The 27,462-nt window shown below is 39.0% G+C and overlaps 2 protein-coding genes across 22 annotated transcripts in view; one reads left to right on the plus strand and one right to left on the minus strand.

Annotated features, from left to right (window-relative positions):
• PRPF40A (pre-mRNA processing factor 40 homolog A) overlaps positions 1-13,513 on the plus strand; it is a 68,241-nt gene extending 54,728 nt beyond the window's left edge. For 4 of the 13 annotated variants that reach the window (XM_033231462.1, XM_033231466.1, XM_033231464.1 and 1 more), the window contains 10 exons: positions 1,054-1,168; positions 1,338-1,429; positions 1,529-1,645; positions 2,161-2,298; positions 2,639-2,734; positions 6,634-6,720; positions 6,821-6,917; positions 7,003-7,064; positions 7,992-8,123; positions 9,591-13,513. In XM_033231462.1, coding sequence (XP_033087353.1) covers positions 1,054-1,168; positions 1,338-1,429; positions 1,529-1,645; positions 2,161-2,298; positions 2,639-2,734; positions 6,634-6,720; positions 6,821-6,917; positions 7,003-7,064; positions 7,992-8,123; positions 9,591-9,683 — 1,029 coding nt within the window. In that variant the 3' untranslated portion in view covers positions 9,684-13,513. Of the gene's footprint in view, positions 1-1,053; positions 1,169-1,325; positions 1,430-1,528; positions 1,646-2,160; positions 2,299-2,638; positions 2,735-6,633; positions 6,721-6,820; positions 6,918-7,002; positions 7,065-7,991; positions 8,124-9,590 lie in introns of all 13 variants that reach the window. The other 9 variants (XM_033231456.1, XM_033231454.1, XM_033231458.1 and 6 more) reach the window with 3 other exon arrangements.
• A 2,606-nt stretch (positions 13,514-16,119) lies between these two features.
• The window catches only part of FMNL2 (formin like 2), a 318,596-nt gene continuing 307,253 nt past the window's right edge, over positions 16,120-27,462 (minus strand). For 2 of the 9 annotated variants that reach the window (XM_033231472.1, XM_033231476.1), the window contains 4 exons: positions 26,076-26,174; positions 25,365-25,488; positions 20,399-20,492; positions 16,120-18,153 (listed from right to left, as the gene is read on the minus strand). In XM_033231472.1, the coding sequence (XP_033087363.1) occupies position 18,153; positions 20,399-20,492; positions 25,365-25,488; positions 26,076-26,174 (318 nt within the window). In that variant the 3' untranslated portion in view covers positions 16,120-18,152. Of the gene's footprint in view, positions 18,154-20,398; positions 20,493-22,706; positions 22,833-25,364; positions 25,489-26,075; positions 26,175-27,462 lie in introns of those variants that run through there. The other 7 variants (XM_033231471.1, XM_033231474.1, XM_033231475.1 and 4 more) reach the window with 6 other exon arrangements.

Consider the following 27,462-nt stretch of genomic DNA (forward strand, 5'->3'; position numbering starts at 1 on the left):
ATTATCATGAGGACCACACAACCTAGATTGCTGGCATGCTCAGTTCACAATATGGTCCGCAGTCCTATGAGAATCTGATGCTCCCACTGATCTGACAGGAGGCAGAGCTCGGGCGGTAATGCTTGTTCCACCACTCACTCCGTGCTGTGTGGCTCGATTCTGGTTCTGTGGCCGGGAGTTGGGATCCCCTGATGTACTCCCTAAGGATTGGGTTGGAAGCAGAAAGTGTGGAAATTGAAACTAGATATGGGTTTGAATCCTAGGTCTCCAAACTACTTTGGGAAAATTATACATCCTTCCCTTAAGGCCCCTTGTTTTTTAAAAAATAAATAAAAATACCTAGAACACATTAGGCACTTTTTTTTTTTTTTTTTTTTTTGAGACGGAGTCTCGCTCTGTCGCCCAGGCTGGAGTGCAGTGGGCGGACCTCAGCTCACTGCAAGCTCCGCCTCCCGGGTTCCCGCCATTCTCCTGCCTCAGCCTCCCGAGCAGTTGGGACTAGAGGCGCCCACCACCACGCCTGGCTAGTTTTTTGTATTTTTTAGTAGAGACGGGGTTTCACCGTGTTAGCCAGGATGGTCTCGATCTACTGACCTCGTGATCCGCCCATCTTGGCCTCCCAAAGTGCTGGGATTACAGGCTTGAGCCACCGCGCCCGGCCGGCACTATTATTAAAGACAGAATATACATTTAAGGAAACATGCGTATGCATTCTTTTAGCCTCATCATTTGAGGTAGATACCCAATATTTTAAGTTAACTTCTACCTTTTTTTAAAAGCTAAAAGTTAGGTTCTATCTGAAAGGGTAGGAAATAGAACCTTAGAAAGATAATGCGGTGTTGTAAAAGTTATTTTCTCTAAAGGACAAAACATTTTTCTGCCTAAAGGCAGTTGTTACTTTGCCCAAATAGGAAATATTCTTTATACCCAAACAGGTTTGGGATAACATTGGTAGAAGAGTTTTAACTATGTCAAAGTTTTTGTGTGTTTTCATGTTAGACTCTTATTTCTCATGTACTTAGATGACTTTTCAAATATAATTTTTCTCCCCAGATATTTTTAGATGAATTACATGAACATGGACAACTACATTCTATGTCATCTTGGATGGAATTGTATCCAACTATTAGTTCTGATATTAGATTCACTAATATGCTTGGTCAGCCTGGTAAGATTATTTTCTTTCCTAATTTACCCTTATAGTAGTAGTTGGAATGGGCCAAATGCAAAGGTGATTATGTTGGGGGAAGGGTGCTTTATTTTTGTTTTTTAAACAAAAAAGTAATTGCAGCTCTTTGGTTAGAGCTAGCTTTTGACTTCTTTAGTTTTTTCATTAGGATCAACTGCACTTGATCTTTTCAAGTTTTATGTTGAGGATCTTAAAGCACGTTATCATGATGAGAAGAAGATAATAAAAGACATTCTAAAGGTAAATAACTATTCTTACCTTTTAACCTATAGTATATCTTAAAAGTACTGTATTCCTTTGATTTATGCATTATTGATACTAAGATTTCTTTTTTTTTAGGATAAAGGGTTTGTAGTTGAAGTAAATACCACTTTTGAAGATTTTGTGGCGATAATCAGTTCAACTAAAAGATCAACTACATTAGACGCTGGAAATATCAAATTGGCTTTCAATAGTGTAAGTTATTTTTTATCTTATAAATAACTAGTTTAATAGTATAGTTTTTAATTTATTCAGATAAAAGCAGCTAAGTTGCAGCATATTGGAAACAGAATATGAATAGAATTTCACAGAGTAGTAGCCAGTCTTTCAGGTAAGGTAAAAGAAAAAATTTTATTTAGATAATGGATTGACATTAAACTTCCTTTGCTCAAAATTAACTGTTATTATTATACATAATATGGCCGTTATAAACCAGGCCTTGGGCCACACATGAAATACACCGACACTGACAACAGCTGATGAGCTAAAAACAAAAAACAAAACATTTGCAAAAACCTTATAATGTTTGTAAGAAAGTTTACAAATTTGTGCTGGGCCACATTCAAAGCCGTCCTGGGCCACATGTGGCCCATGGGCCACAGGTTGGACAAGCTTATTTTAAGCAATGTGTGATTCCTAAATTAACAATAAATTATTTCAGCTAATAGTTATTATACTATTATAACTGATTAAGTATGATTTTCTAATAGTTACTAGAAAAGGCAGAAGCCCGTGAACGTGAAAGAGAAAAAGAAGAGGCTCGGAAGATGAAACGAAAAGAGTCTGCTTTTAAGAGTATGTTAAAACAAGCTGCTCCCCCGATAGAATTGGATGCTGTCTGGGAAGATGTATGTATACTTGTTAATTTTTTCTAATGGAATTATTTTCTTTACAATTGAGAAAGAAATTTGAAATATTTTTATTTTTCATTTTATAGCCACAAAAATAAGCTAAATTTATTTGTAGAATATACTAAATATATTTAGAATATAATAAAAGCATTAAATCAGCTGTGAGTCTGTGTTTAGGAATATTTGTAAAGAATGGTTTGGACTTTTGAAGGGAGGAAATAATGGACTTTAAAGGGACTGGTTCGTCACAGTTTTTACTTCCTGTTATGATTTATTTTAGATGTATTGGTGTACTTTCTTGGTATTCAAATATTTATTTTATATCTGAATTTTTCAGATCCGTGAGAGATTTGTAAAAGAGCCAGCATTTGAGGACATAACTCTAGAATCTGAAAGAAAACGAATATTTAAAGATTTTATGCATGTGCTTGAGGTAATTTTAGAATTCTCATATATAAAATATATAAAAATATAAACAAATTGAAGAACTTAGAATGATGAAAGTGTTTTACTTAATGTTCACTGCTTTCATACAAATGTACTTACCTGGGACAGTTAGAGAATGGTTTTTTCCCTATAAAAACTGCTTTTAAGTGAAAGAAATTATAAGTTTCCATGGGAATATAAAGATTTGTATGTGAAAACTGTTTTGTATTTTTAGAAAGTTTTAGAAATTGAGCAGTTTGGCAGCCACATGGATTGACTAGTAAACTTAAAACTGAAAAATTTTTCTTGTAAAGCAGATAGAAAATAGCTTTTAGGCACATTTGAGATATTATACCACATTAGCTGTGTAGAAAACCCAGAGAGTTTCTGGAATAAATGGTAAGATTTTGTTGAAATAAGCAATGAAACATTAACATCTCAGGTCACTTTATTTATTTATTTATTTATTTATTTATTTTTGAGACGGTGTCTCGCTCTATCGCCCAGGCTGGAGTGCAGTGGCCGGATCTCAGCTCACTGCAAGCTCCGCCTCCCGGGTTTACGCCATTCTCCTGGCTCAGCCTCCCGAGTAGCTGGGACTACAGGCGCCCGCCACCTCACCCGGCTAGTTTTTTGTATTTTTTAGTAGAGACGGGGTTTCACGGTGTTAGCCAGGATGGTCTCGATCTCCTGACCTCGTGATCCGCCCGTCTCGGCCTCCCAAAGTGCTGGGATTACAGGCTTGAGCCACCGTGCCCAGCCAGGTCACTTTAATAGGTAAGGTTCACTGGGCACGGTGGCTCACGCGTGTAATCCCAGCACTTTGGGAGGCCGAGGTGCATGCTGATCACCAGAGGTCAGGAGTTTGAGACCAGCTGGGCAACATGGCAAAACCCTGTCTCTACTGAAAATACAAAGAAATTAGCAGGGAGTGATGGCGCCCAGCCACTCGGGAGGCTGAGGCAAGAGAATTGCTTGCATCCAGGAGGTGGAGGTTGTAGTGAGCCAAGATCATGCCACTGCACTCCAGCCTGGGCAACAGAGTGGGACTCCTCAAAAAAAAAAAAGTAAGAGTATTTTGATGACAGTTTCAGTTAGGCCCTTGTAAGTATGCTGAATTGACCAATAATTATTGAATAATAGTGGGCCAGTGTTCTAATTGCTTTATGTATATTGTATTTAGGAACTTAATCCTTTCAATAAGCCTATGAAGTTAATAGGTGAACAAACTGAGGCAAAGAGAAGTAAAGTGAGTTACAGGGATGGAAGCCAGGCATGTTGACCTTGGTCAGTGCTTTTAACAAGTATGCCATGCTGTCAGTTTTACAGTAGCTAATACTTCATAAGCTAAAAACTAGTATGTGTTTAAGATTATAGTGTTGCATAGCATAAATGGGCATAGCAGGTCACTAAATTGACTATTTCCTATTCCTTGATTTCCTATTTCTTGATTTATTGTTCTTGATTAATATAATGTTAACCACCGTTTTTTCTGTAACATGTATTCACATAGGCCCTATATTGTTTCACAGCTGCCTCTAGATGTGGTCCTGTTGTCCTTTTTTTTTAATTCTTTTTTTTTAAAGCAGAGTCTCTCTCTGTCATCCACTTCTAGGCCGGAGTGCAGCAGTGCAGTTATGGCTCACTGCAACCTTGAACTGTTGGGTTCAAATGATCCTCCTGAGTAACTGGAACTGCAGTCACGTGCCATCACACTTGGCTTTTTGTGGGGTTTTTTTGGTTTTTGTTTTTATAAAGATGGGATCTTGCTATGTTGGGCAGGCTGGCCTCAAGCAAGTCTCCTGCCTTGGCCTTCTGAAGTGCTGTGATTATAGGCATGAGCAACCATGCTGGGCCTCTAGATCTTTTCTGTGCCAAATGTAGTGCAGACCAGAAGCATCTGCATTACCTAGAAGCTTCTTAGGAATGCAGAACCTTAGGCCCCATGGGGCAGAAATGCTGCATCTGACTCTTCATTTTAACCAGATTCCCAAGCATTAAAATATACATTTAATTTTGAGAAGCTTTGCTCTAGATAGTGTCTTACCTATTTTCCCCCAGTTCAAGAATCTCTAGATTCTTTCGCGATCTGTACTGGGGATAACATAGTTAGGTGGTAAATGGATTAAAAATGGTATCATAGGGAAGGGCTGAACACATTCAGATTTTGGGGCCTTAATAATCTGAGGCTTGAGGTATTAAAGAAAGGTAGGTTAGCATTCAGTGAGATCAAAAGGAGAATAGTCCATTCTGAGATCCAGATTTTCCATTTCCACTTCTGTAACTGAGTAGAATTTATTCTCAAAGCCATAGAAATGTTTAGGGGCAAGGAGCTTGTACTGTAGCACCCCCCCATCACTGCTAACCTAATAATTGTTTTAATGAGTAGAAATCCACAAAGACAACATATGGATGTCTAAGGATGTCTTGTTTGAGGAGGAAGGAGCAAGATAAGGATGTCTTGTTTGAGGCTCCTTGGAGGAAATGAAAGAGGGGTAGTAGATTTTGGATTTATTCTGACATCAACTTGATATATCTCAATTCAAGGATGGCTTTCAGGTTGTTTTTTATCTTAGTGCTTGGCCTAAGTTGCTGACCAAAGCCAAATTGATCACAAAAACCATGCCTGAATGTCATTGTATTTCACTGTCATTAAAAGCAGACTGCATATTACACTTTTCTTCTAAACCACACCATTCTCATTCTTCTAAAAAACTACTTTTTCAGGCTGGGCACGGTGGCTCACGCCTGTAATCCCAGCATTTTGGGAGGCCGAGACAGGCGGATCAGGAGGTCAGGAGATCGAGACCATCCTGGCTAACACGGTGAAACCCCGTCTCTACTAAAAATACAAAAAATTAGCTGGGCATGGTGGCAGGCACCTGTAATCCCAGCTACTTGGGAGGCTGAGGCAGGAGAATGGCGTGAATCCGGGAGGCGGAGCTTGCAGTGAGCTGAGATCGTGCCACTGCATTCCAGCCTGGGCGACAGAGTGAGATTCTGTCTTAAAAATAAATAAATATGCCGGGCGCGGTGGCTCAAGCCTGTAATCCCAGCACTTTGGGAGGCCGAGACGGGCGGATCACGAGGTCAGGAGATCGAGACCATCCTGGCTAACACGGTGAAACCCCGTCTCTACTAAAAATACAAAAAACTAGCTGGGCGAGGTGGCGGGCGCCTGTAGTCCCAGCTGCTCGGGAGGCTGAGGCAGGAGAATGGCGTGAACCCGGGAGGCGGAGCTTGCAGTGAGCTGAGATCCGGCCACTGCACTCCAGTCCAGGCGACAGAGCGAGACACCGCCTCAAAAAAAAAAAAATAAATAAATAAATAAATAAATAAATAAATAAATAACTTTTTCAGCTGGGTGCAGTGGCTCGCATTGCTGTAATCCCAGCCCAGCACTTTGAGAGGCCGAGGCGCGTGGATCACCTGAGGTCAGGAGTTCGAGCCCAGCCTGGCCAACATGGTGAAACCCTGTCTCTACCAAAAATACAAAAATTAACCAGGCGTCGTGTTGCGTGCCTGTAGTCCCAGCTACTTGGGAGGCTGAGGCAGGAGAGTTGCTTGAACCTGGGAAGCAGAGGTTGCACTGAGCCAAAATCGTACCACTGCACTCCAGCCTGGGTGATAGAGCGAAACTTTGTCTCAAAACAAAAACAAAAGAAACCTACTTTTTCTAATATTTTTTAACATTGTTTTGTTTAGATGTCTAAATGAGTGGGTATAGGATGGGCAAGAAGGAACAGAAAAAAAATTGAAGTGACAATTCTTTGCAGTTTCAAGGGATTACATTTCTATATATTGTGGAGTTTTACTCTAAGAACTTACTTCCGTGGCTTTTTAAAGATTCTTTACAGTCTGTCTACAGTAAGTATAAATTCTTGAAATTTTTTTTTGTCCCCGTAGCATGAATGTCAGCATCATCATTCAAAGAACAAGAAACATTCTAAGAAATCTAAAAAACATCATAGGAAACGTTCCCGCTCTCGATCGGTAAGGGAATTTATTGTACCAAGAGTGTATTAAAGTTATGGCACGATGAGTGTATTAAAGTGTTAGCATTATTATGAATGAAATTATTTGTATTTTTTAGGGGTCAGATTCAGATGATGATGATAGTCATTCAAAGAAAAAAAGACAACGATCAGAGTCTCGTTCTGCTTCAGAACATTCTTCTAGTGCAGAGTCTGGTGAGCATTTCTGTTTATTTGATTAAATCATTTATGCTGATATACTCAAATTCTGACACTTTTTTTTTCCTTTTATGCTGCTCAGAGAGAAGTTACAAAAAGTCAAAAAAGCATAAGAAGAAAAGTAAGAAGAGGAGACATAAATCTGTAAGCAAGCTTCTAATTTTTACATTTCACCTAGGTGTTTGCCCTTAACTTCCTCAGAGATTATAGAACCTTTTTCTATCTAGTTCTCTGCAGCCCAGGACAGTTCAGGTGGGCACATTCTTGTCGCTCTTAACCTTAATCATCCCTTAATATCATTTGGTGAGCTTTGAAATAATACACACACCAGTGTTAGGATCCCCATCCCGGTCTTTAAAATTAATCTTCTAGAAAAGAGACTCTTGTACGTGCATGTATCTCTGTGTATGTATGTATATTTGTGTGTATGTGTAGATTGAAGCTGTTGTTGAGAACCACAAGTTTAAATGTTAAAACAACCACTCCTCTACGCTTGTAGGTCTTAATCTTTGGTGTACATTAGGATCCACCTAAGGAGCTTTTTCAAAATGTGAAGGCCTGGGTATCACCACAAACCTGTTGAGTTACATTTTTTTTTATTTGAATTTGTGTATATTTAATGAAGAGCCATTTATTTAAGCACTAACGTTAAATTTTAAGTAATTCCTACTCAGCAATTTCAAGAAAATTTTATTAGTACAGCTGTCTGCCTTATGTGTTAAAGCTAACAGCAGTATCCTAGGTACATGTATAAACCAGTATTATACTGAGTTAGTGAAAAATGTAATATGTCTCTGTATTTACATAATAGATATTACCACATCTGATGTGGTAGTAAGTCTCCTGAGTGGTATTTTATCCTGATAGAATATTATCCTTCCCAAGGGAAAGCTGTCCCCCTTGAATCTTGGGTAAATTTTACTTAATCCTTGAGGTTAACAATTCACATTTTCTCTAAGAACACATAATCTGTTATACGTAGATGTTCTTAAGTATTACTTATATAAGAATTACCTATATAAGAATGGTATCTTCATCAAAATGCTAACCTGTTGTTTTCTATTCATTCAGGACTCTCCAGAATCTGATGCTGAGCGAGAGAAGGATAAAAAAGAAAAAGATCGGGAAAGTGAAAAAGACAGAACTAGACAAAGATCAGAATCAAAACACAAATCGCCTAAGAAAAAGACTGGAAAGGATTCTGTAAGTATTTAGAATTGTTTCCTACCTGTATTTTCAGAATGCAAAAATGGATTCTTTGGTTAAACCATGATGGTGTTGAAAGAATAGACTTTTCCGTGTGCTACAATTGAAGAAAACAGTGAAAATTCAGTTAACTACATTTCACACACTATGATAGTTTTTGGTCATGAATGATCCTAGATTTGATTCTCCTAAATTTAACATTTTTTAAATACAGCATTTTATAACGATAGCCTTAACTCACTAAGAAAGGATATGGTCACTAAGAAGTGCCACTGGACATGTTTTACCTAATTCTCAAATGTTTTTTTAAGTGAGAGACTAAATCTGGGATTCTACAGATGTCTGCAGTTGTCACTGTCATTAAATCCTTTGTTTCAAAAAGTAGCAATTCAGTAGCTTTTAGGAATACTGATTTGGGATGGAGGAAGGGCAAAAAATAGGAGAGGAGAATATAAGCCAAAGTTAATTATTTCACTAACAGATTACATAATTAGTCGTTTTCAAATATATGTATATATGAATGACAGAGCCTAATAATGCAAATACTGTGGGTTTAGCAAGGGTAAATGCCTATGAATCATCACTGGAGAGCATAAACTATGTAGATAAAACCGTATTAGGGATCTCTGGATATTCTGATTCGTTGGTATAGGGTGGGTTTTTTTTAGAGCTGAAACAGGTGAGTCTGAGTCACATAGTAAGTGAAGAGTGAATGCTTCCTTTGTACTTTTTAGCAGCTTATGGTGGGTTAAATGAAATCCCTGGAGTGAAAGAGGACAATATGTGAACTATCCACTTTTCAAAGGTTGTGTCTCACATACAGTGCAGTTTTATTTTTGTTTGTTCAGCCTAAATCTTGTCCTGCTAATAAGTCTTGTGTTTTTATTTGGCACAGGAATTCATACGCTTAAAGCATACTACTTCTGTTTCTGTGATAATACTTCTGGAACCAGGGGGAAGCTACAAAATTAGCAAGGAATAGGCCAGGCGCGGTGGCTCATGCCTGTAATCCTAGCACTTTGGGAAGCCGAGGTGGGCAGATCACGAGGTCAGGAGTCGAGACCAGCCTGGCCAACATGGCGAAACCCCGTCTCTACTAAAAATACAAAAATTAGCTGGGTGTGGTGGCAGACGCTTGTAATCCCAGCTACTCGGGAGGCTGAGGCAGGAGAATTGCTTGAACTGGGAGGCAGAGGTTGCAGTGAGCCGAGATGAGCCTGGGTAACAAGAACAAGACTTGGTCTCCAAAAAAAAAATTAGCAAGGAATATATTATCTAGGAAATGAATACCTGGCTTCTATTAAATGGAAATATTGTTTCATATTCACACAGTCTTTATACTCTGTGAAATGTGTTTCTTTGGAAGAGAATTTATATAGATAATTGGATTCTTTTTTTCACAGGCTCAGCCCTTAAACCTCTTTGTACTGATGTCAACTATAATTGTAATCAATGTCTTTTCAGGGTAATTGGGATACTTCTGGCAGTGAACTGAGTGAAGGGGAATTGGAAAAGCGCAGAAGAACCCTTTTGGAGCAACTGGATGATGATCAATAAATTATACCAAATATATGTTTACAGTATGATTTAAAGTCTGATTCAGACCAGGGACTCTATTTTAAGTTCAACTGAAGTAACACTGGGTTTTAATTATATCACAGGAAAAAAAAAGTGCATTTAAGTATTGTTATCGTGGACTTTATAAAAGCAAAGGAAATTGAAAATAACTTTTGATTCTGTATCAAGAATCATATTTTCATACAGTCATAACTGTCTTTCTGTGACCCTTTCACAGGGCACTGTAGGATGGATTAAAGGTGGCAATTTACTGATAACTGCAGATGTCTCTACTTTGTTCTAAAATCTAAGTCATGAGGTGATTTGATTTACTTTATAGAAGCTGGATTTTGAAGATATAATGAAAAACTTTTTGATAATATAGTAGTACAAAAAAAGCACCAGCAACTGATAAAACTGCTTTTTTGTGCACTACCCAACTGGTTAAAGCCAATGTGATCTTTCATGGTGAAACTCCTAAGAAATAGGTGGTTTTGCTGGAAACTTGGTAGACCCTTAATTATAGTGGTGCTAATGAGCACTACTGTAATATAAAGCCACCATTATTTTTTATCAAACATCTGAATACATTTTACAAAGGCTATTGTGAGGGCATTATTTTGAGCATCTATTTTGAGGTGATGTTTAAAAAAAACTTTAACATCAAATTGTAAATTAATTTAAATATATTGCCTTAAGGACCTACTACTAAAGAATGTGCCACCAGACTTTAACTGATAGTTGCAATATCCTTGTCTAAAAAAAAAAAAAAAAAAAAAAAAAAAAAGTTGACTTAAACATTTTCTTTAACAGTTGTCTTTTTTTTCTAAATTCAGTCTTTCTCTTGCTTTTTTCCCCCGCTATTGAGGAAGTATTTTGCCTTCCCTACTCACTGAGAAGTATTGACTTCGTGGTACACATTCTAAAGCATTTCTGATTTGAATATTTTTGTACATTTTTATCAATTATTAAACCTTCTCTTCTAGTGTGTACTAGTATTTATTTCTACTTAAACTACTCAGCTCTAAAGAAATTGTATGATCATTTTAAAGGTACTAAATCCCTGAAATTTTGCTTCATCTTACCCACACAGCTAGTTTACTTTCCTTTTTTAATATTTAAGAATATTATAAATCAGTGCATTTGAGGTCCCTAGATTTGTTTTTCACCTATGAATTTTTTACAGACTATTTTAGAGAGGCAATGGTTTGAAGACAGAACACTCTACATGCTAACTTCTGAAGGTTGGTAATGTAATTTATACTATTTTCCTTCAGTGCAGGAGATTTTTTAAGTAAATAAGTAAATTTTAGCACCTATTCTTTGGTATTATCTGTGTTATTCTTTTAATGTGTACACTTGAAGAGATTCTATTTCAAGTTGGGATTTAGAAGAACAAAAAGTTTTTTTTCCTTAACCATCCTAGTGAGTTTTGAAAGTGGACTTGACCAGAATGTGTCTTTCCCATTTTGCCCCCGTTTGAATTAAATATAATGTCTACTTTTTAAAGGCCGAAGGGGTGGGCGAGGGGATTGTTTCTCATTTTGTCTCCCAAGTCATTTTTCTGCTAAAATATGACCAGGCTTTGTAGGAAGACTCATCTTGGAGAAAATGTGAAGTAATCAAATTGCTTGCTTGAGATTAGTCTCCTATTGTATATTAGAGCCAAAACACATAACAACTTTGGCAACAGGGAATTGTCTAGGCTCAATTTTCAGAGATCCCATTGTAGTGAGTTAATACTGCTAATCATGTCAATCACTTGACATGGAAGTCAGTGGCAAATCTTTAAAGTATGCATTTTATATTGGCAAATATATACTAGTGATGTTTCACAAAAGAATTTTAGAATCTGTAAAAAACATTGTTTTAATTACATCCATGAATGATTTCTAAAGTACAGCTTTAAAGTTTTGATTTTTCTATTTAAATAAAAAGCTATTGATGTTTTAGCATGTCCTCAAAATAGATTCCTGTATTTCTTACAGAGATAATCTTACTATAACCGCAAATCCCTACAACACAATATAAAGTTTCCCTGTCACCCATGAAAATTATTTGACTTAAAAACAACCATAGTAGTAAACAAATTGCAATTCAAAATGCAACATCCTTGCCATAAAAGATGTAATTTAAGTGACTGTGATCCTTTGTCTCCCTTTCAGGATCCCATCAAATGGGATTTAGTTGCCAGAAAGATACTTGGCAGTCTGAAGGTACAGGTGATAAGATTTTGTTCTCTGTGAATATTTTTAAACTAATAGGTTATGTTTTTAAATCTTCAGTTTGGTAAAAACTGAAACGTCTTGGAATATTGGTTCTATTAGAGTTAAACAAATATGTTAAAACAGGAAAGTGTGTTTATTTTCAGATAAGGGGAATTTATACTTTTCATTAACGCCTCAGATTCTTAGGAAAATGTTGAGGGTTTATCTTCCCTCAGTGTCATTAATACTAATGAACTATTAGATCAAATTCACTTATACATTTAATATCATACTTACTCAATATCCAGAATTGAAATATTTTTTTCTCCCAGTTCATATTTCTTTGTGGGAAAATTGAATTTGTATGAAAAGTTAGATAATTTAGCTAATCAAGTATGAAGTATACACTCTTCCTAACTGAATTAAAACAGTGTAATGCTTTTAAATAAAAGCAGTGGTCCCACCACATTTTTTTCAACGTAGTAGCTGGCATTTTATTATCATTAGCCAGAGTAGCTTGAGCATATAAATTATTGATGTTTTCCAACTTTAAAAGTGCATTTTATGCCTCCCAGTAAATTTGATAATGATTTGTCACAGCTTTGTCATCTTTTGACTTTTGCTTAACTGGGCCTCATTTCGTACAACTATAATATGAAAAAGGATTGTCCGAAAGTAAGGGAATCAGTTAATGGTAGGATGAAGAAACTGTAAAAACTCCTAGAAAAAAAAGCTGTGTGCATTTTTCTGGAAAGTTTTTAGTTTCAAACTGTGTAATTCAGTTTTCATTCAATTATGTAATTTGATTATATGCTTTAAAAAACATTTGTCTAAATGTTCCCAGTTTTCTTCTGGTCTTACAGTCAGCTGAGTCCTGGCTATGCAGCCACTCATTTTTGCATCCAGAAAGGAGTAACCCCTTTATATGAAGATTGGGTTGTGTTTTTTTTTTTTTTTTCTAAAGCTTAGATGCTATGTAAGAGAAAACTATTTGTAATCACATAGTACCCAGGGAGGAGTGATGAATGCTTGTTTAAAAAAGGGATATATAAGTATATTATGTAACGTAAATATAAATTATAAAACTAAAAAACTTCAGTTTTTAAAACTGTTTCTAAGCAAAATGAAGCAAAGTACATTAATTCCTTCTATCTTAAATCTGAGACTCTATTTTCCCTTGGGTATATATTTCTCTCAGTGTTAGGTAGATTTTAATTCAACCATTCTACATTCTCTACATAAAGTTACACTCATTTTACATGAAAGCAAAATAATGTCTTTACTTTCATGGAACTGTGTTCTAACAGGCTTATAATCTCATTCTGTGCTTTTGGTAATGGCGTATACCAATCTGATGATTCTTACCATCTTTATTCTTACATTACTCTTCCAATTGTTTCGACTTAACTGGTGGTCATGTAAGTTCCTCGGTGGCAGGGATTTGTCTGGTTCACTTACTGTTATATATCCTTGTGGAATAGGACAGTGCCTGGCACATAATAGGCACTTTGGGAATGAATGTAAAATATTAGTTGAAATATGTATTCATCTGGCATCCATGGTACCCATCATCTGTATTAAAGGGCTTATAAAAGCATCATTGCAATAAACCATACTAACCCATCACTAAAGTCACGGTCATGATTGAAGTGCACCTAAAATAAGGTCTTGTGACTGTACCTTAGCTTTTACTTCAGCCATGTCCAAAACTTGTGAGAACATACAATTTAAAGTTGAAAATAATCATTTTGGGCTATTTTTGAATAGGGCTGAAACATGGTGACATGTCAGGCGCTCAGTTTTTTGGAGCTGTCTTTAAGGTGAGGTGGAAAGTGAGAGATGATTTTGCTGTAATTACCCACACATTCTCCCTAACCCTCCATTTTAAGAAACTTAGGTATAATAGCTTCTCTGCTTTTTAAACTTGCCATATAAAGACTATCAAAACTGTTTTGTGACTCTCAGTAGGATCTAGTTCAAGGCCATCTCAGTGCTAGTGATTGGTAATTGTTAATTTGATGGTAATTACCCTACTTGTAAAGTTGACATTCATACTGGCTAATCCTCCCTGCCCCTAGTGATGGCCAATGAAAACATTGAGTGGCTGGTGAATTAGATCAGATTCAAACTAAGCCATTCCTTGATGCTATTCTTCACTACTGTTCCTTAGGGTATCTAAATGTGTTATTTATAAACATTTTTGGGGGCTCCTGCCTGCAAACTTCGGTAGGTGTTGGTCTTCCCTACCTCTACAACTGAGCCAAGGACTTGTTCTGAAAGGTGAGTAATAAGGGAACAAGGTTTCTATTTTCTGTGTTTGTAATTACCAGATTTTCACCTCTGTTTATATATTATTCTGATGTAAAAGAACCTCATAGTTATATAAAATTAGACCTTTTGTAAATAAATATAATTTATTAGAAAAAGTGGCATCTTTTACTAAATTGGATTTGTGTCAGTTTTTTCCTTTAAGCACCACTCAGGCAGCAAGCTCTATGCTGTGAGAGTTGCTAGAGGCCCACGTTATGTTTTCTCAGTGTAATTCCTCTTTTTCTTGATAAAAAGACTTAAAAAAAAAAAAACCATCACTTCTTTCACGTACATGTTTGTTTCTTGGGCATAGATGGGCTATTAGTTTAAAAAGAAATGGAAAACATCCTTTTGACGAAATCTGTTAAATTCATCTTTGGAGACATTTCTGATAAAAATTAGGAAATACATTAGGGCTAAGAAGAGTTTTATCAAACATTAAAATAGGTCTGTGTGGCTGGGTGCAATAGCTTGTGCCTGTAATCCCAACACTTGGGGAGGACGAGGCAGGCAGATCACTTGAGCTCAGAAGTTTGAAACCAGGCTGGGCAACATGGCAAAACCCCATTTCTACAAAAGTTAGCCAGGTGTGGTTGTGCGTGTCTATAGTCCCAGCTGCTCAGGAGGCTGAAGTACGAGGATGGCTTGAGCCCGAGAGGCAGAGGTCACCCTGAGCCAGGATTGCACCACTGCAAACCATCCTGGGTGATAGAGCCAGACCTTGTCTAACAACAAAATGTGGACTATGGAGCTAGTATAAAAGTGTATCTATTTTTCAGTGTAAGATCACCTCATTCTACAGAGATGATTCCAGTATGTTGAACCAAAGCAGAGTCAGTGATGGATATTAAGCCCCATTCTATTGAGAGCAGAGTTGAGTCAGGATGGTCACTGGGCATTGCAGTCAATTTTAGTGTTACATGATAGGGAGTGGGGAACGTGAGTATTTAATTCAAAGTTATTGGTAAATACCTTTTAAAAGATGAATGTTACTCTCTCTGCCTCATTTGAACTTACTGCTATAGTTGAGTTTGAAAACATTCTGAATTTGTGGAATATTAAAAGATTTTTATTTTACCATTAGGCACCAGTCTGATAGTAAAACAAACGAGATCCTTACTGATTGCAGAACTTAATTTTTTGTCTTTCATAAAATAAAGCTTTTAACACATTTTATAATTGGTTTAGTGGAAGGTGCACTGAATTGGGAACAAAAGACCTAAGGCTTTATTATAGGCAATTATTACATTGCACCCTGGGCAAGTCAGTTTCCCAATGTGCACAACAGTGTTAAATACCTCACAGGCTTCTTGTGAGGAATAAAGAAAGATTATTGCCGTTAATCTGTAAGCAGCTATGTGTGACAAATGCAAAGTACACTGTGGTGGTTGTGACACTAATTACATAAATTATAATACTTCCTTAAATGACTATAATTTATATGTCAAACTTTTGATGAATGGGAGTTTTCTTACAACTGTAAGTCCATTTGTGCAGTGGGGCCAAACTGCTTGTGCACCTTGACAACTGGTACGGTTGTTGGGTGCAGTGTTAACTGTGCAGTTCATATATAGCCTATTATCTTTATTTGTACAACGTCCTAATTGAAACATTTGGGGGGACTGCTGGGGGGTTGTGGCATTTCACCAAACAAAGGTGCTGTTTCCCCAGAAGCTGTATGTTTATAAATACAATTTTGGAGATGTAGTCTTATTTCCAAGATCTATTTTCTATGTTTTATATAGCAAGTGGTCAAGATTTTTCACATAGGGAGGAATCCTTCTTGAAGTTTACCAAGTATATTTGGATTCTGAGTTCAAATAGCAAGATAGATATATGTGTTTCTAGAAGGTAAGTCCACATAATATTGCTAAAACCCCCTAAATTGTACCATTGAAAGATTATGACATATTACAGAATAGTAGTGTAAATAGTTTATTTGCTCATATGCCATGAAAAGACCAGAAAAGTAACATGAATTGCTTTTATAAAACATTCTAATATTGCTAAGAAGCAGGCCCATTAATAGACAAACAGAAAAGAACATGCCAACGTTGTCTATTTGTAGATGAATAAATAGGAAATTATTTTAACATATATATGTCAGCATTGAACTTTGGAAAACAGCTGCTTTGTAGTGGAAGTCCAACTTGGTCAAATTACTATTTTTAATCAAAGTGAATGTTTTTGAGTCCACAGAAAGACAAAATCTTGGCATGTTCTTTTTAAAGTACACATATATGGGAATGTGCCTGCAGGTGGCAGTTTAATCTTTCTGTAAATAGGTACACTAAAGTGAAATGTGGTAGGTAACTTGTTCCCTAAACTGTCCTTGTAGTTAAATATATATATTAAAAAAAACTATAAGTTAAAATAACATTCAGATTGTATAGCATAGGCTGATGCATTTTAAAACAATATTTACAATATTACCCAGAGGCTTAGGTGGGAATTAAAGAGAAGTGTAAAAACCATAAAAAACTGCACCAATTTTATAGCAAAATATCTGTACATTTAAAAAGATCATATAACTACACATCCAAGGAAAAGGGACCTTCACCAAGGGGTTCACATAAGCACAACATAAAATAGGAACTTCAGCGGTTAAATACTATACAATAAACTTTACAATTAATATATTGATGTACCAAGAAGATAAGCCAGAAGCAGAATGTATATTATGAAAAGTACAAATTTAGCTTCAGTCCAGTTTTTGACTTTGGAATGGATCAAGTGCCCTGCCAGAGAGGAAGGAAAAATAACAGTGGCTTAGTGGGCCATTTAGTCCCATTACATATTATTTAAGCTTAATACCATGTTAGTACTTTTTAGCAACTTAAACTGCAATTCCCCATAAGTAGTCTGGGAAATGCATGAACAAGTTAGCCTTGATACACAATGCCAAGTGTATCTTCTCCAATTTACCGAAAATAAGAAAAAATTGCGATTGTCAAGAGGAGAAGAAGGCCAGGTTCCTAACACTACTCTGCTAGCAGATGTAACCTTGAATGCTTATTAATAGAGCTAGTAAACTTCTTCCTTGCAAGGCACCAGTTTCTGTTCTCAGAATTAATAATGGTCCTCAGAAATGCTAATACTGATTACTGAGATGTTAATTTTAGTGCTAATAAATACACTTGCATTATTTAAAAGCTGCCTCTAGCTGAAGAACACAGTACTACAAATAAGTCTTATACATTATATCCCCACATTCATACCGGTGAATGCCTCTCACAGAGCATCGTTCTCTAGCACAGTAGTAGTAGAATGTGAAACTGGAAACAAAGGGTTGAGTGTCCTTTGTGCCACTGCAATTGCATCCTGTTTGCACTTTGCCAGGGCCTGGTTATAGACACAAGGAGTCTCATCATGTGACTTTTTCCTTCTTCCAAGTTGCAAGTAAAATACAAAGTTGATGGATATGGCTAAAACAAAATTCCTTCAAAGACATCTCAGCAAAGGACTCACAGCAGATGCATTCATGTTATTTACAACATCAGGAAACCAGGTGGGCCATCATGGGACAATCACAATGGCAGGTAATGAGTTTAATAAGAAATTTACATTTTGGTTAAAAAAACAATAACATACTGGTGTAAAAAGATACCTAATCAAATCAAATCCTATTGCTTTGATTAATCTGAACAGGTACTTCCATTTTTAGGCACTTGTTAACAAGGGTTGAAAGGAGAGCTCATTTTAAAATTATTTTGTGTTTGCTAAATCTGAGCCCTTAAGAATATTTTTTGTGTGTACAAGGCTGCAGTTAAATGGTAGCACATAAAGTTCATGTGGGCAATTTCATTCACGCACACCCTGTATTCATGCAGGCCGGTCTCAGGTTCACATTGTTATTTCGGCACCATTAACAGAACGCAAGTTCTGATCATCAAAGCGCCGCCTGACGCTTCTCCTCACCGCATCGGCTCGTCTGTATGGTTGGTTTCTAAGATCTGTAAAGAGGAGAGTGCCAGTGAGAGAATAGCAACCTTTAATAGCATGTGTCTAAGCAAGACAAAGGCCAGCTGGCAGCCAATCAAAGCAGCTTGTGTAGAAAAGTCAGCTAATGGGCCCTTCAAACTCACCGAGCATTGAATCAAAGACATAAACATTTGCCTTCAATATTTACAATCAAACAAAATAGGGTGTAATACTGGTAGGATTCTAGGACTTTGAGAGAAAAATACAGATTATTTCTGTCACTGGCCAGAGTCTAGCTGAGTCTTATTTTGAAATGTTTCTTAAATTAGAAGCAGCTGTAGCTTAATTTTTTTGTTTCTGGAAGCCTGAATGAATAAACAGTAATTGCAGTAAATTTTACACTGCAAAATTAATAAACCAAACTGTCCTGTCCCATCTTATCCTTGCAGTTGTAACAAGAACCTAAAGGCTTTCACTTTGCAGATAAGGGACTCGATTTTCATTCCATTAAGCTAGCTGAGTTTATTATTTTGTAAATTTTAAACAAAATAATGTTCAATTAACCATTAAATCTAAACTAACATAATCTATTCCCTGACATCCTTTTCGGCCACCTTTTTTTTTTTTTTTTAAAAAAGAAATGAGGTCTTGTTATGTGGTCTAGGCCAGACTTGAACCAGTCTCAAGTGATTCTCCCACCTCAGCCTCCTGAGAAGCGGGGACTACAGAGCTCTACCACCCAATACTTTTTATGTTATGTCAGCAAGGAGAAGTTGTCTGGGCCCTCCTGCATAAGAAAATCCTTGTTAAATGAATGAATCAATCACCGCATACCAGTCCAAACAGGCATTGCTCTGTCGTCATGAAGGGATGAGCAGAGGAATTTTATGCAAGAACTCAGTATGAAGGCAAGCTTTCTCGAGTAAGTCAGGTAACCTAGCCAGCAGGCTAGGCTATGCAGCCTCCCTTTGATGAAGTCAGGGCATAGTGCAAAAAGTAGAGCAGGCTTTATACTTTTCCTCTTGTTTTGTTTAATTAGTATTTAATTCCCTTTCATTAACTTAGTATTGTTGACTTCTGCTAGAATACATGGTATCTTTAGAAAGGGAAATACAAACAAATAACAGAATTAAATCAAATTGAATCTTTTGTATCCCTTTATCTACTCAACAAGTTGAAAGTGGAGCTGATGGACCACATTTGACCCACAGAATGTTTGCTCCACTGTGCCCCCCCTCACATTTTAAAATAAAGTTTCCTGATGTTTAAATTGGTAATTAACATAAAGACCTGGGTTTCTGGCTTCTTTGAAAAATTGGAAGATCTGGCAAAACCGGGCCCCAATTCCTACACAGCAAAAAGAAGCTGGAGCTAAGATTTGTGCTCTAGGTTCAGCACAGTTCCTACCAGGCCTGTTACCTTCCTGGCTCCTTGACTCATGGGAATTTGTGTGACCCTGCCCTACTCTTTCCTGGGGGGTTGTCGGGGGAGGACAGTCTTTGTCACCCAGGCTGGAGTATAGTGGTGTATATCTACTCACTGCAGTATCCACTTTCTGAGCTCAAGCGATCTGCCCACCTCAGCCTCTCGCGTAGCTGGGCTACAGGCATTTGCCAGCATGCCTGGCTAACTTTTGTATTTTTTTTGTAGAGACAGGGGTTTCGCTTCATTGCCTAGGGTGATCTTGAACTCAAGCGATTTGCCTGTCTTGGCCTCCCAAAATGCTGGGATTACAGATTACAGGTGTGAACCACCGTGCCCAGCCTCTACTCTTAAATTTAAGGAAAAAATAGTTTTACATACCCCAATCCTCTCAAGCCTCTGCTTCCTATCCCACACTGGCAATGGAAGGCCAGAATTACACTTTTGCCTCATATGTAGCTCTGTGGTTCTTCAACCGAGCAATTAGTTCTAAAGATCTTAATCCTTCAAAGGCTTTAGTTCATATTCCCTGGCCAGGACCTGCTTTCAGTCGCTTCAGATCAAAATGGGTTTAACTGAGTAACTCAAAGGACAAGACGGGCGTAAGGGAAGGACAGCCCAGCACTCAAAGCAAATACAATCATCAGCAAATACCCTTGCCCAAGCCATCACACTTGAGAAGTTAAAAGCAGGCTGAGAAAGAGTCCAATAGAGAGGCTCAGTCCCTGCATCATTGGAGTGTGAGGTACAAAAACTCCCTGGTCAGATTCTCACCAGTATTACCCTCAGCCATAGATTGAAACCATTGATCTGCATACAGAGAGAGGAGGAAGCTAAGTAAAAAGTGATGCTTGCCAGCTCTGTGTATCCTCCACCACCGGTGTGCTAGAAGAAATCCTTACCCTCGAGTGAACATTTGGAAATTTAGTGATATTATTCTTCTTTAAGGCTAAACAGAAAAAAAACAAAAACACAAAATGATGGTTAAGAAAAAATGGGATGAAAATGGAAAGCAACTCAACTTAGTGCTCAACATTCCCAGGCATGTTAGCCAACAGAGGAAGAGAATGGGAAGCCATTACTACAAGAAGTGTTAGATCAAATAAGGGAAGGATGAGTGCATCTTCCCACCCAGCTCTCTGACCACCCAGTTCCAAGCTGCTTTGAAGATTGGCTCCAGAAAGATATAGTCCAGCAGCAAAACTGATACAAACATCAGCCAAGCAGATGACAAGTTTTCTAGCCTGTTAATAAGCACTGGTGGGTAAGTACACTGCAGAGCAGGCAATGACACTCTATGTCCTTTGCTATCAGAGATAGAAGAACATACATAAGTGCAATTCATAGAATAGTTATGCCACAAAATAAACACATACCCAATTCCATGTCAGTCTCAGCACAGGAGTCAATGGCTATGTCCCGTTAGAGTATGTGCTTCCCCTTGTCTCTTTTCTAATCAACTAGACACTGAAGAGAAGTTCGTTTTTTTTTTTTTTTGAGACGGAGTCTCGCGCTGTTGGCTGTTGCCCAGGCTGGAGTGCAGTGGCCGGATCTCAGCTCACTGCAAGCTCCGCCTCCCAGGTTCACGCCATTCTCCTGGCTCAGCCTCCCAAGTAGCTGGGACTACAGGCGCCCGCCACCTTGCCCGGCTAGTTTTTTGTATTTTTCAGTAGAGACGGGGTTTCACCGTGTTCGCCAGGATGGTCTTGATCTCCTGACCTCGTGATCCGCCCGTCTCGGCCTCCCAAAGTGCTGGGATTACAGGCTTGAGCCACCGCGCCCGGCCTGAGAAGTTCGTTTCTTATTAGGCATCAAGAACTAAGCCCAGGAAGTTACTTTGAAAAGTTTGATCGTTTTTTTCCCCCCAGTTTAAAAACAGTGGCATTTTCCAATGATATTTGCTGTTAGTATTTCTGGTGCCACCATCCTGACCAAAGAAGCAGGTCAAGATATGATCTGATCACAGAAGGTATAGCCTGGGTTTGACATGGAACAGTGAAGATGCGTGAATGAGATACGACAGTGGGAGCATCTAAGCCTTTGTATTCATGTCCTGCCTCACAGCTTTGCTCCAACATGGAATTACTGATAGTTGAACATAGGCATGACATTTAGAAGGAATAGAGGTGGCCTACTAAGGTAGGGTGTCATAAAGCTATGGATTGCCTATATCTACATATACAAGCTAGGTCAAAAGGGCTCCCTGTGTTAAGCTCGTATTACGAGTTCCATCACACTATGGACGTATAAGAGAGTTAAGAAAGGCCCAATCTGCAGCTGTGCATAGTTTACAGTTCCTTCTGCAAGTCATTTTGTACTTTAGAGCACTTTGCATTCCTGAGCACTTTCATATGGCAGGTGATTATGCTATCAAAGGATATTAACTGGGTACGGGATAAAAGGGCTAGGTTAATATCTGTAAACCTACTAGAACAGTACGTTTTGTGGGTTTCTGTTTTGTTTTGTTTTGTTTGAGACAGGGTCTCACTCTGTTGTCGAGGCTGGAGTGCAGTGGCGGGATCTCCACTCACCACAACCTCCACCTCCTGGGTTCAAGCAATGCTCCCACCTCAGCCTCCCAGGTAGCTGGGATTACAAGTGTGCACTACCACGCCCAGCTAATTTTTGTGTTTTTTGTAAAGATAGGGTTTTACTGTGTTATCCAGGCTGGTCTCAAACTTCTGGGCTCAAGTGATCCTTTTGCCTCAGCCTCTCAAAGTACTGGGATTACAGGTGTGTGCCACTGCATCCAACCTGAACACAGTAAGTTCTTAATACGTTAGGTATAGCAGTTATTGTTATTAATGGCTATTATATTGTGTTGAAAGACATTAGCTCAAAAATCTTATAAGCAATCTACTTGGTACCAATCCTGATTCTCAAAGAAGTGCTCTTAGTATTTTTGCTCTATTTTTCTGAAAATTTCTGTCAACAATTCTATGAATTCAACTGTCAAACACACCCAGACTGTTACAGCAATGTGAATACATACATGTATTGAAAGTGGCAGTGAGTGAGCAATAATAATTGAAATGCAAAACCATGCAGCATGAGAACAACACAAAATACAACATGATGGAGATGGCAATTCCATGCTAGCATGTTGGTGGGCCCTGACAGACACACAGAGGGGGACATAAGAGATCAAAAAACCTGTAGCAACCTTTTAAGAGCATCAGGTGAGAAAGAGTGATAGTTTAGTAATGGTATTCCTCAGTGAGAACAGGTTCGCAGAAAAACCGAGAGCCACGCTTGGCGGTGCGAGCAGTAAAGGGCACAGTCTTCAGCACTGCATTGAAAATGACAGCCAAACAACACAAACAGAAGAGAATAAAAAGCCAAGATCTATTGCATTAGTACATGGTTAGTGCATTGTTAATCATACCTGGGGATGGGGGATGGGGGTTGGGGGAGACGGGCAGGAAAGGGGGAAGGCAATATATACTCAAGTTAGTTCATAAAGGTACAAAGGAGTTTATCTGGGGCTTTGGGGTGAGTCAGAAAATGAAAAATGTTCCAAGGAGGATAAAAGCCGCCCTATAAACAGATATTCATTCCCCTCTTCTAGTAGATTAATGACTTAGATCAAGCAAATAGAAAACGTACATTACATTCATTTTATAAAGCCAGGTGTAATTGGGATGGAGGACATGCTAATAAAAAAGGAACTCCAAGTTCTTTGTTTTTTTTGTTTTGCTTTGTTTTTTTAAGACAGAGTCTCGCTCTGTTGCCCAGGCTGGAGTGAAGTGGCGCGATCTCGGCTCACTGCAACCTCCACCTCCCGGGTTCAAGCAGTTCTCCTGTCTCGGCCTCCCAAGTAGCTGGGATTACAGGCACCAGCCACCATGCCTGGCTAAGATTTTTGAATTTTTAGTAGTGATAGGGTTTCATCATGTGGCCAGGCTGGTTTTGAAGTCTTGAAGTCCTGACCTCAAGTGATCCACCTGCCTCACCCTCCCAAAGTACTTAGGATTACAGGCATGGGCCACCGCACCCGGCCAGGAACTCCAAGTTCTTAATGAGCAGGGCTGGATGCTTCCCTGACTACAAGTTCATTTTATGGCACTGAGACCAAAAAGTGCTTACCTAGGAAGGAAGTCTGTTCCTGGTCTTGCTTAGAGTGGAGTTTCTCCCCCAGCATGGAGGAGGCAAGGAGAGGTGCTACATTGAAGGTTTTATCTGGGGGGCATCTACAAGCCCCTGCATTATGTACACTGAAATACCAACAGGCACACGTGCAGAGTGTGTGTGCCATGTGTAGAGAATGGCATTTGCATCAGCCACTTACTATCCACTTAAGACCTACACTGCTTTAATCTGGCAGGGAATTCATTATTCACTTCCTTTTTAATCTGTCTAATCTACCTAATCACTGAACCTATGTATTTAATTTCCCTGGGTTTGAGCTGTTGAGAAAAAAATTCGTGGTTTTGACCATTTAGGATCCCAGTGTACAATGTTCACTAAGCTATAACAAGAAATGAGACAGGCCGGGCGCGGTGGCTCATACCTGTAATCCTAGCACTTTGGGTGGCCAAGGCGGGCAGATCACAAGGTCAGGAGATTGAGACCTTCCTGGCTAACATGGTGAAACCCTGTCTCTACTAAGAGTACAAAAAAATTCAGCCAGGCGTGGTGGCGGGCGCCTGTAGTCCCAGCTACTTGGGAGGCTGAGGCAGGAGAATGGCGTGAACCCAGGAGGTGGAGCTTGCGGTGAGCCGAGATAGCGCCACTGCACTCCAGCCTGGGCGACAGGGCGAGACTCCGTCTCAAAAATAAAAATAAAAAGAAATGAGACATCAAGAGTCTAGGAATTCTATTTTTAAAAATCAGGACAGTTGGGGAAATGTGAACTTAATATCAGATATCTGATATTAAGGGATTCTTGGTTAGATGTGATAATGGTGTAAAGTATGTTTTTGTTTTTATAAGAGTCCTTTTGAAGATACATACTGAAATATTTGCAAATGAAATTCTACATCTTGGTTGTCAAGGGTTGGATATGGGGGTAGGTAGAGTGTACGTGTAACAAGACTGGCCATGAGTTCATAATTTTTGAAGTGGATGAGGGATATATGGGACCTCATCATACTATTTTCAGTACTTCTGCATATTATTGGACTGTCCCATTATAAAAAGCTATAAGCATCTGGAAGCTTACAAGCAACATTCATGTGCAACAGACATGAAAGAAAAGTCACTTGTGGCCTCTGCTACTAGGGCCCAAGTTATTATTCTGATCTGTAAAAGGAAGTACAGAAATCTGGGAGAATTGGTTTGAGGAGATAGCATTAAGCTAATTTAATCAGACAAGAACCAGGCTGGGTTAACACAATTCTTGGCTGATAAAACTAGTTCCCAACCCTGGGCTGGAAGCCTGTTGGCTCATCCAAATTAAAGTACCTACTGACTTCAGTTACTTTGAATGAGTAAAGAGGCTTTTAAAGAGCATTCATGGACTGTGATTAGTACATTGCTGAATGGGTCTTGTTCACAGTGTTTATTAATCAGGCAGGTGGCTAGGTGTGGCCGCGAGGGAAAAAAAAAAAATGGAGCATTATGACATATCAATAACAATGGAAATCCTTTAAATCAAGGAGCTCGGCTGAAACCTGCAGGGTTCCAATGCAGAGTATTGGGGCAGTATACATGCTGCTGTTTTAACAGACTTCAGACCCTCTCTGCATCACTCTGGGTGTGAATAAAGTCAACTAATGAACTTGACAACCCTGGACAAAAGAAGCTGCAAAATCTGCATGCATCCCGGTCTAGGTAAGGCCAGTGGGATCTCCACGAGCCACAGTGAAGAAGTATCTTTTACCTGTGATAATATCTTCAATGGCACCATCTTTTCCCTCATATACATGTCTGTTATCTTTAACTTGTCGTCGTCTTAATTCTGCAATTAACTCTTGCTGCTGCCTCTTTGATTTATGAGAAGGAGACTGAGAAGAAAGAAGGGCAGAGATTAGTGAGGCCAGCACCCATTAGGAATTTGTGAAAATGCAAAATGTGCCTGAGCATTATGTTACTAATAAGCAGCTTTGGCCAAAAACACACACATCCCACATTCTGCTCAAATGCAGAAAACTCAAGTTTTTGGGAAGGAAACAGAAACTTTCACTAACAAACACACAAAACTTCACCTCGCGGCAACAAGAGACAACTGGTAATGACTACAGACGTCAACTGTGTTACCAGGGATCACAATGAAGAAAACTTTATGCACTGCCAGCCTTTATGCTCTAAGCCCTTCCGTCACTGGGTCATCTGGTGTGGCCTCTCTGTATATCCAACTCATTTCCAGATGTCTATGAGCTTGGATATGCTACACAAACATGCTCTTAGCCTCATTCCAGTGGTTGTGGAACAAAGTAATGACCATATTTCCATTTGCCAAGTGTCCAGGCACCAGAAGGAAGTGATGAGGATCCTGGGCACACCTGGCTTGCTGGTCCTTCCTATGGCTTGCTCTAAAGAACCCTCTCAGCCTCTCCTCACGGACCTGTCTCATGAGCGTGGCATTTCTTACCTTTGGATCCTGCTGCTCCATCAGAGCTTCTTGCTCCAGGAGTTTTTCCATGAGAGCTTGTTCCTGCTTTTTCCTAAGCTCGTTTTCCTCTTCTGCTTGCTGGATAAATCAAAAGAACCAGAAAGATCATGTTAATGGGAATGATAGCAACCAAGATTTTTAAAAGTCATTCTTCAGGCATCCTTAGTGAGTTGAGAATTAGAATAAATGGAAGGTTGAGAAGATCTACACTTCATGCCTGTATTTAGCTCTGCTTCTGGGCTACGCTATCTGTCACATCTCTTTAAAAGCTGGGAGCTGAGATTCATCCAGAAGCCCTTTCCTGATGATCCTCTCCCTGTTTGAACTTCTTCTTAGTCTCTGTCCCACACACTGGTGGGCACCTACCATCCTGGCAGCTATGCTCAGTGATTTTGTTTTCCTTTCAGAGACAGTCTGCCTACCTAGAGCTCCTCTGATAGCAGGATCTAAGATTCTTCTGCTTTCTGCCTATTTTTAGGCAAAAACCCTCATTTCTTTTCATGGCCTCGCCAGAGTGACACTCGTGGACTCTCCCATGCCTCACTTCTTCCCAAGGGAGGCAGTGTGACTAGTCTGATGAATCTAGAAGAAAGTGAATAGGCTCACCTCAGCTCAGCCCTCTTGGGCAGTCTTTCTTTTGAAGCTGGCCTCCCTGAAGAGACCTCTAGTTGTCAAGCTGTGAACTGATGGATAGGTCACCTACCTAATTTGCAGCTGAAGTAGGTCACAGACACCGTATCTTCCAGCCCAGCTGTTATCAGTACTAAAGTTTACATTGGGTCTCCATTGCTTTTGTTTTCATTTTGGTCTATATGAGAGGGATGATGTCCTAAAACCCCAACCTCTGCCTACTAAGTCCCTACAAAGTTTCCTCTGCTCCACCCATATCCCTGCTGATGCCTCAGGCTTTGAGAAAAACCCCAGCCACTTCCCAACCTGTCTTAGCCAATTTTAAAATATATTTTCTCTTTTGACCTTAGACTTACATGTTTTTGTGAGAAAAAAATGGCACAGCACAGGCTATCTCTGCAGCACATAAGCACAGCCAGCCAGTGGGCTTGGGCTACCAAGCACTGCAGACAGCAGCAGTTGGTGGCCTGCAGCCTTCTCGTCACGTGCAAGTTCTCAGAGTCTGGCACATGGAGTTTGTGCCGTGTTTCTGTTCACCCTGGCTGCCACAGACATGTTCCCTCTACCAGCAGCTTGTATCTCTACTGCTACATTAAGTAAGTCATGCTGAGATGAGGGAAGATGGGCTAAAAATATTTTGACTTTTTGAGTTTTAGTAAAAGGCCCGATAATGATTTTCCAGAGCCAGTAGCCCCTAGTGGTGTTAGAGAAGTGTCCCCCTATTTCCAATGGGAAT

Source organism: Trachypithecus francoisi, unplaced genomic scaffold, assembly GCF_009764315.1.
Source record: "Trachypithecus francoisi isolate TF-2019V2 unplaced genomic scaffold, Tfra_2.0 Lachesis_group13, whole genome shotgun sequence".
NCBI classification, from domain to species: Eukaryota; Metazoa; Chordata; class Mammalia; order Primates; family Cercopithecidae; genus Trachypithecus; species Trachypithecus francoisi.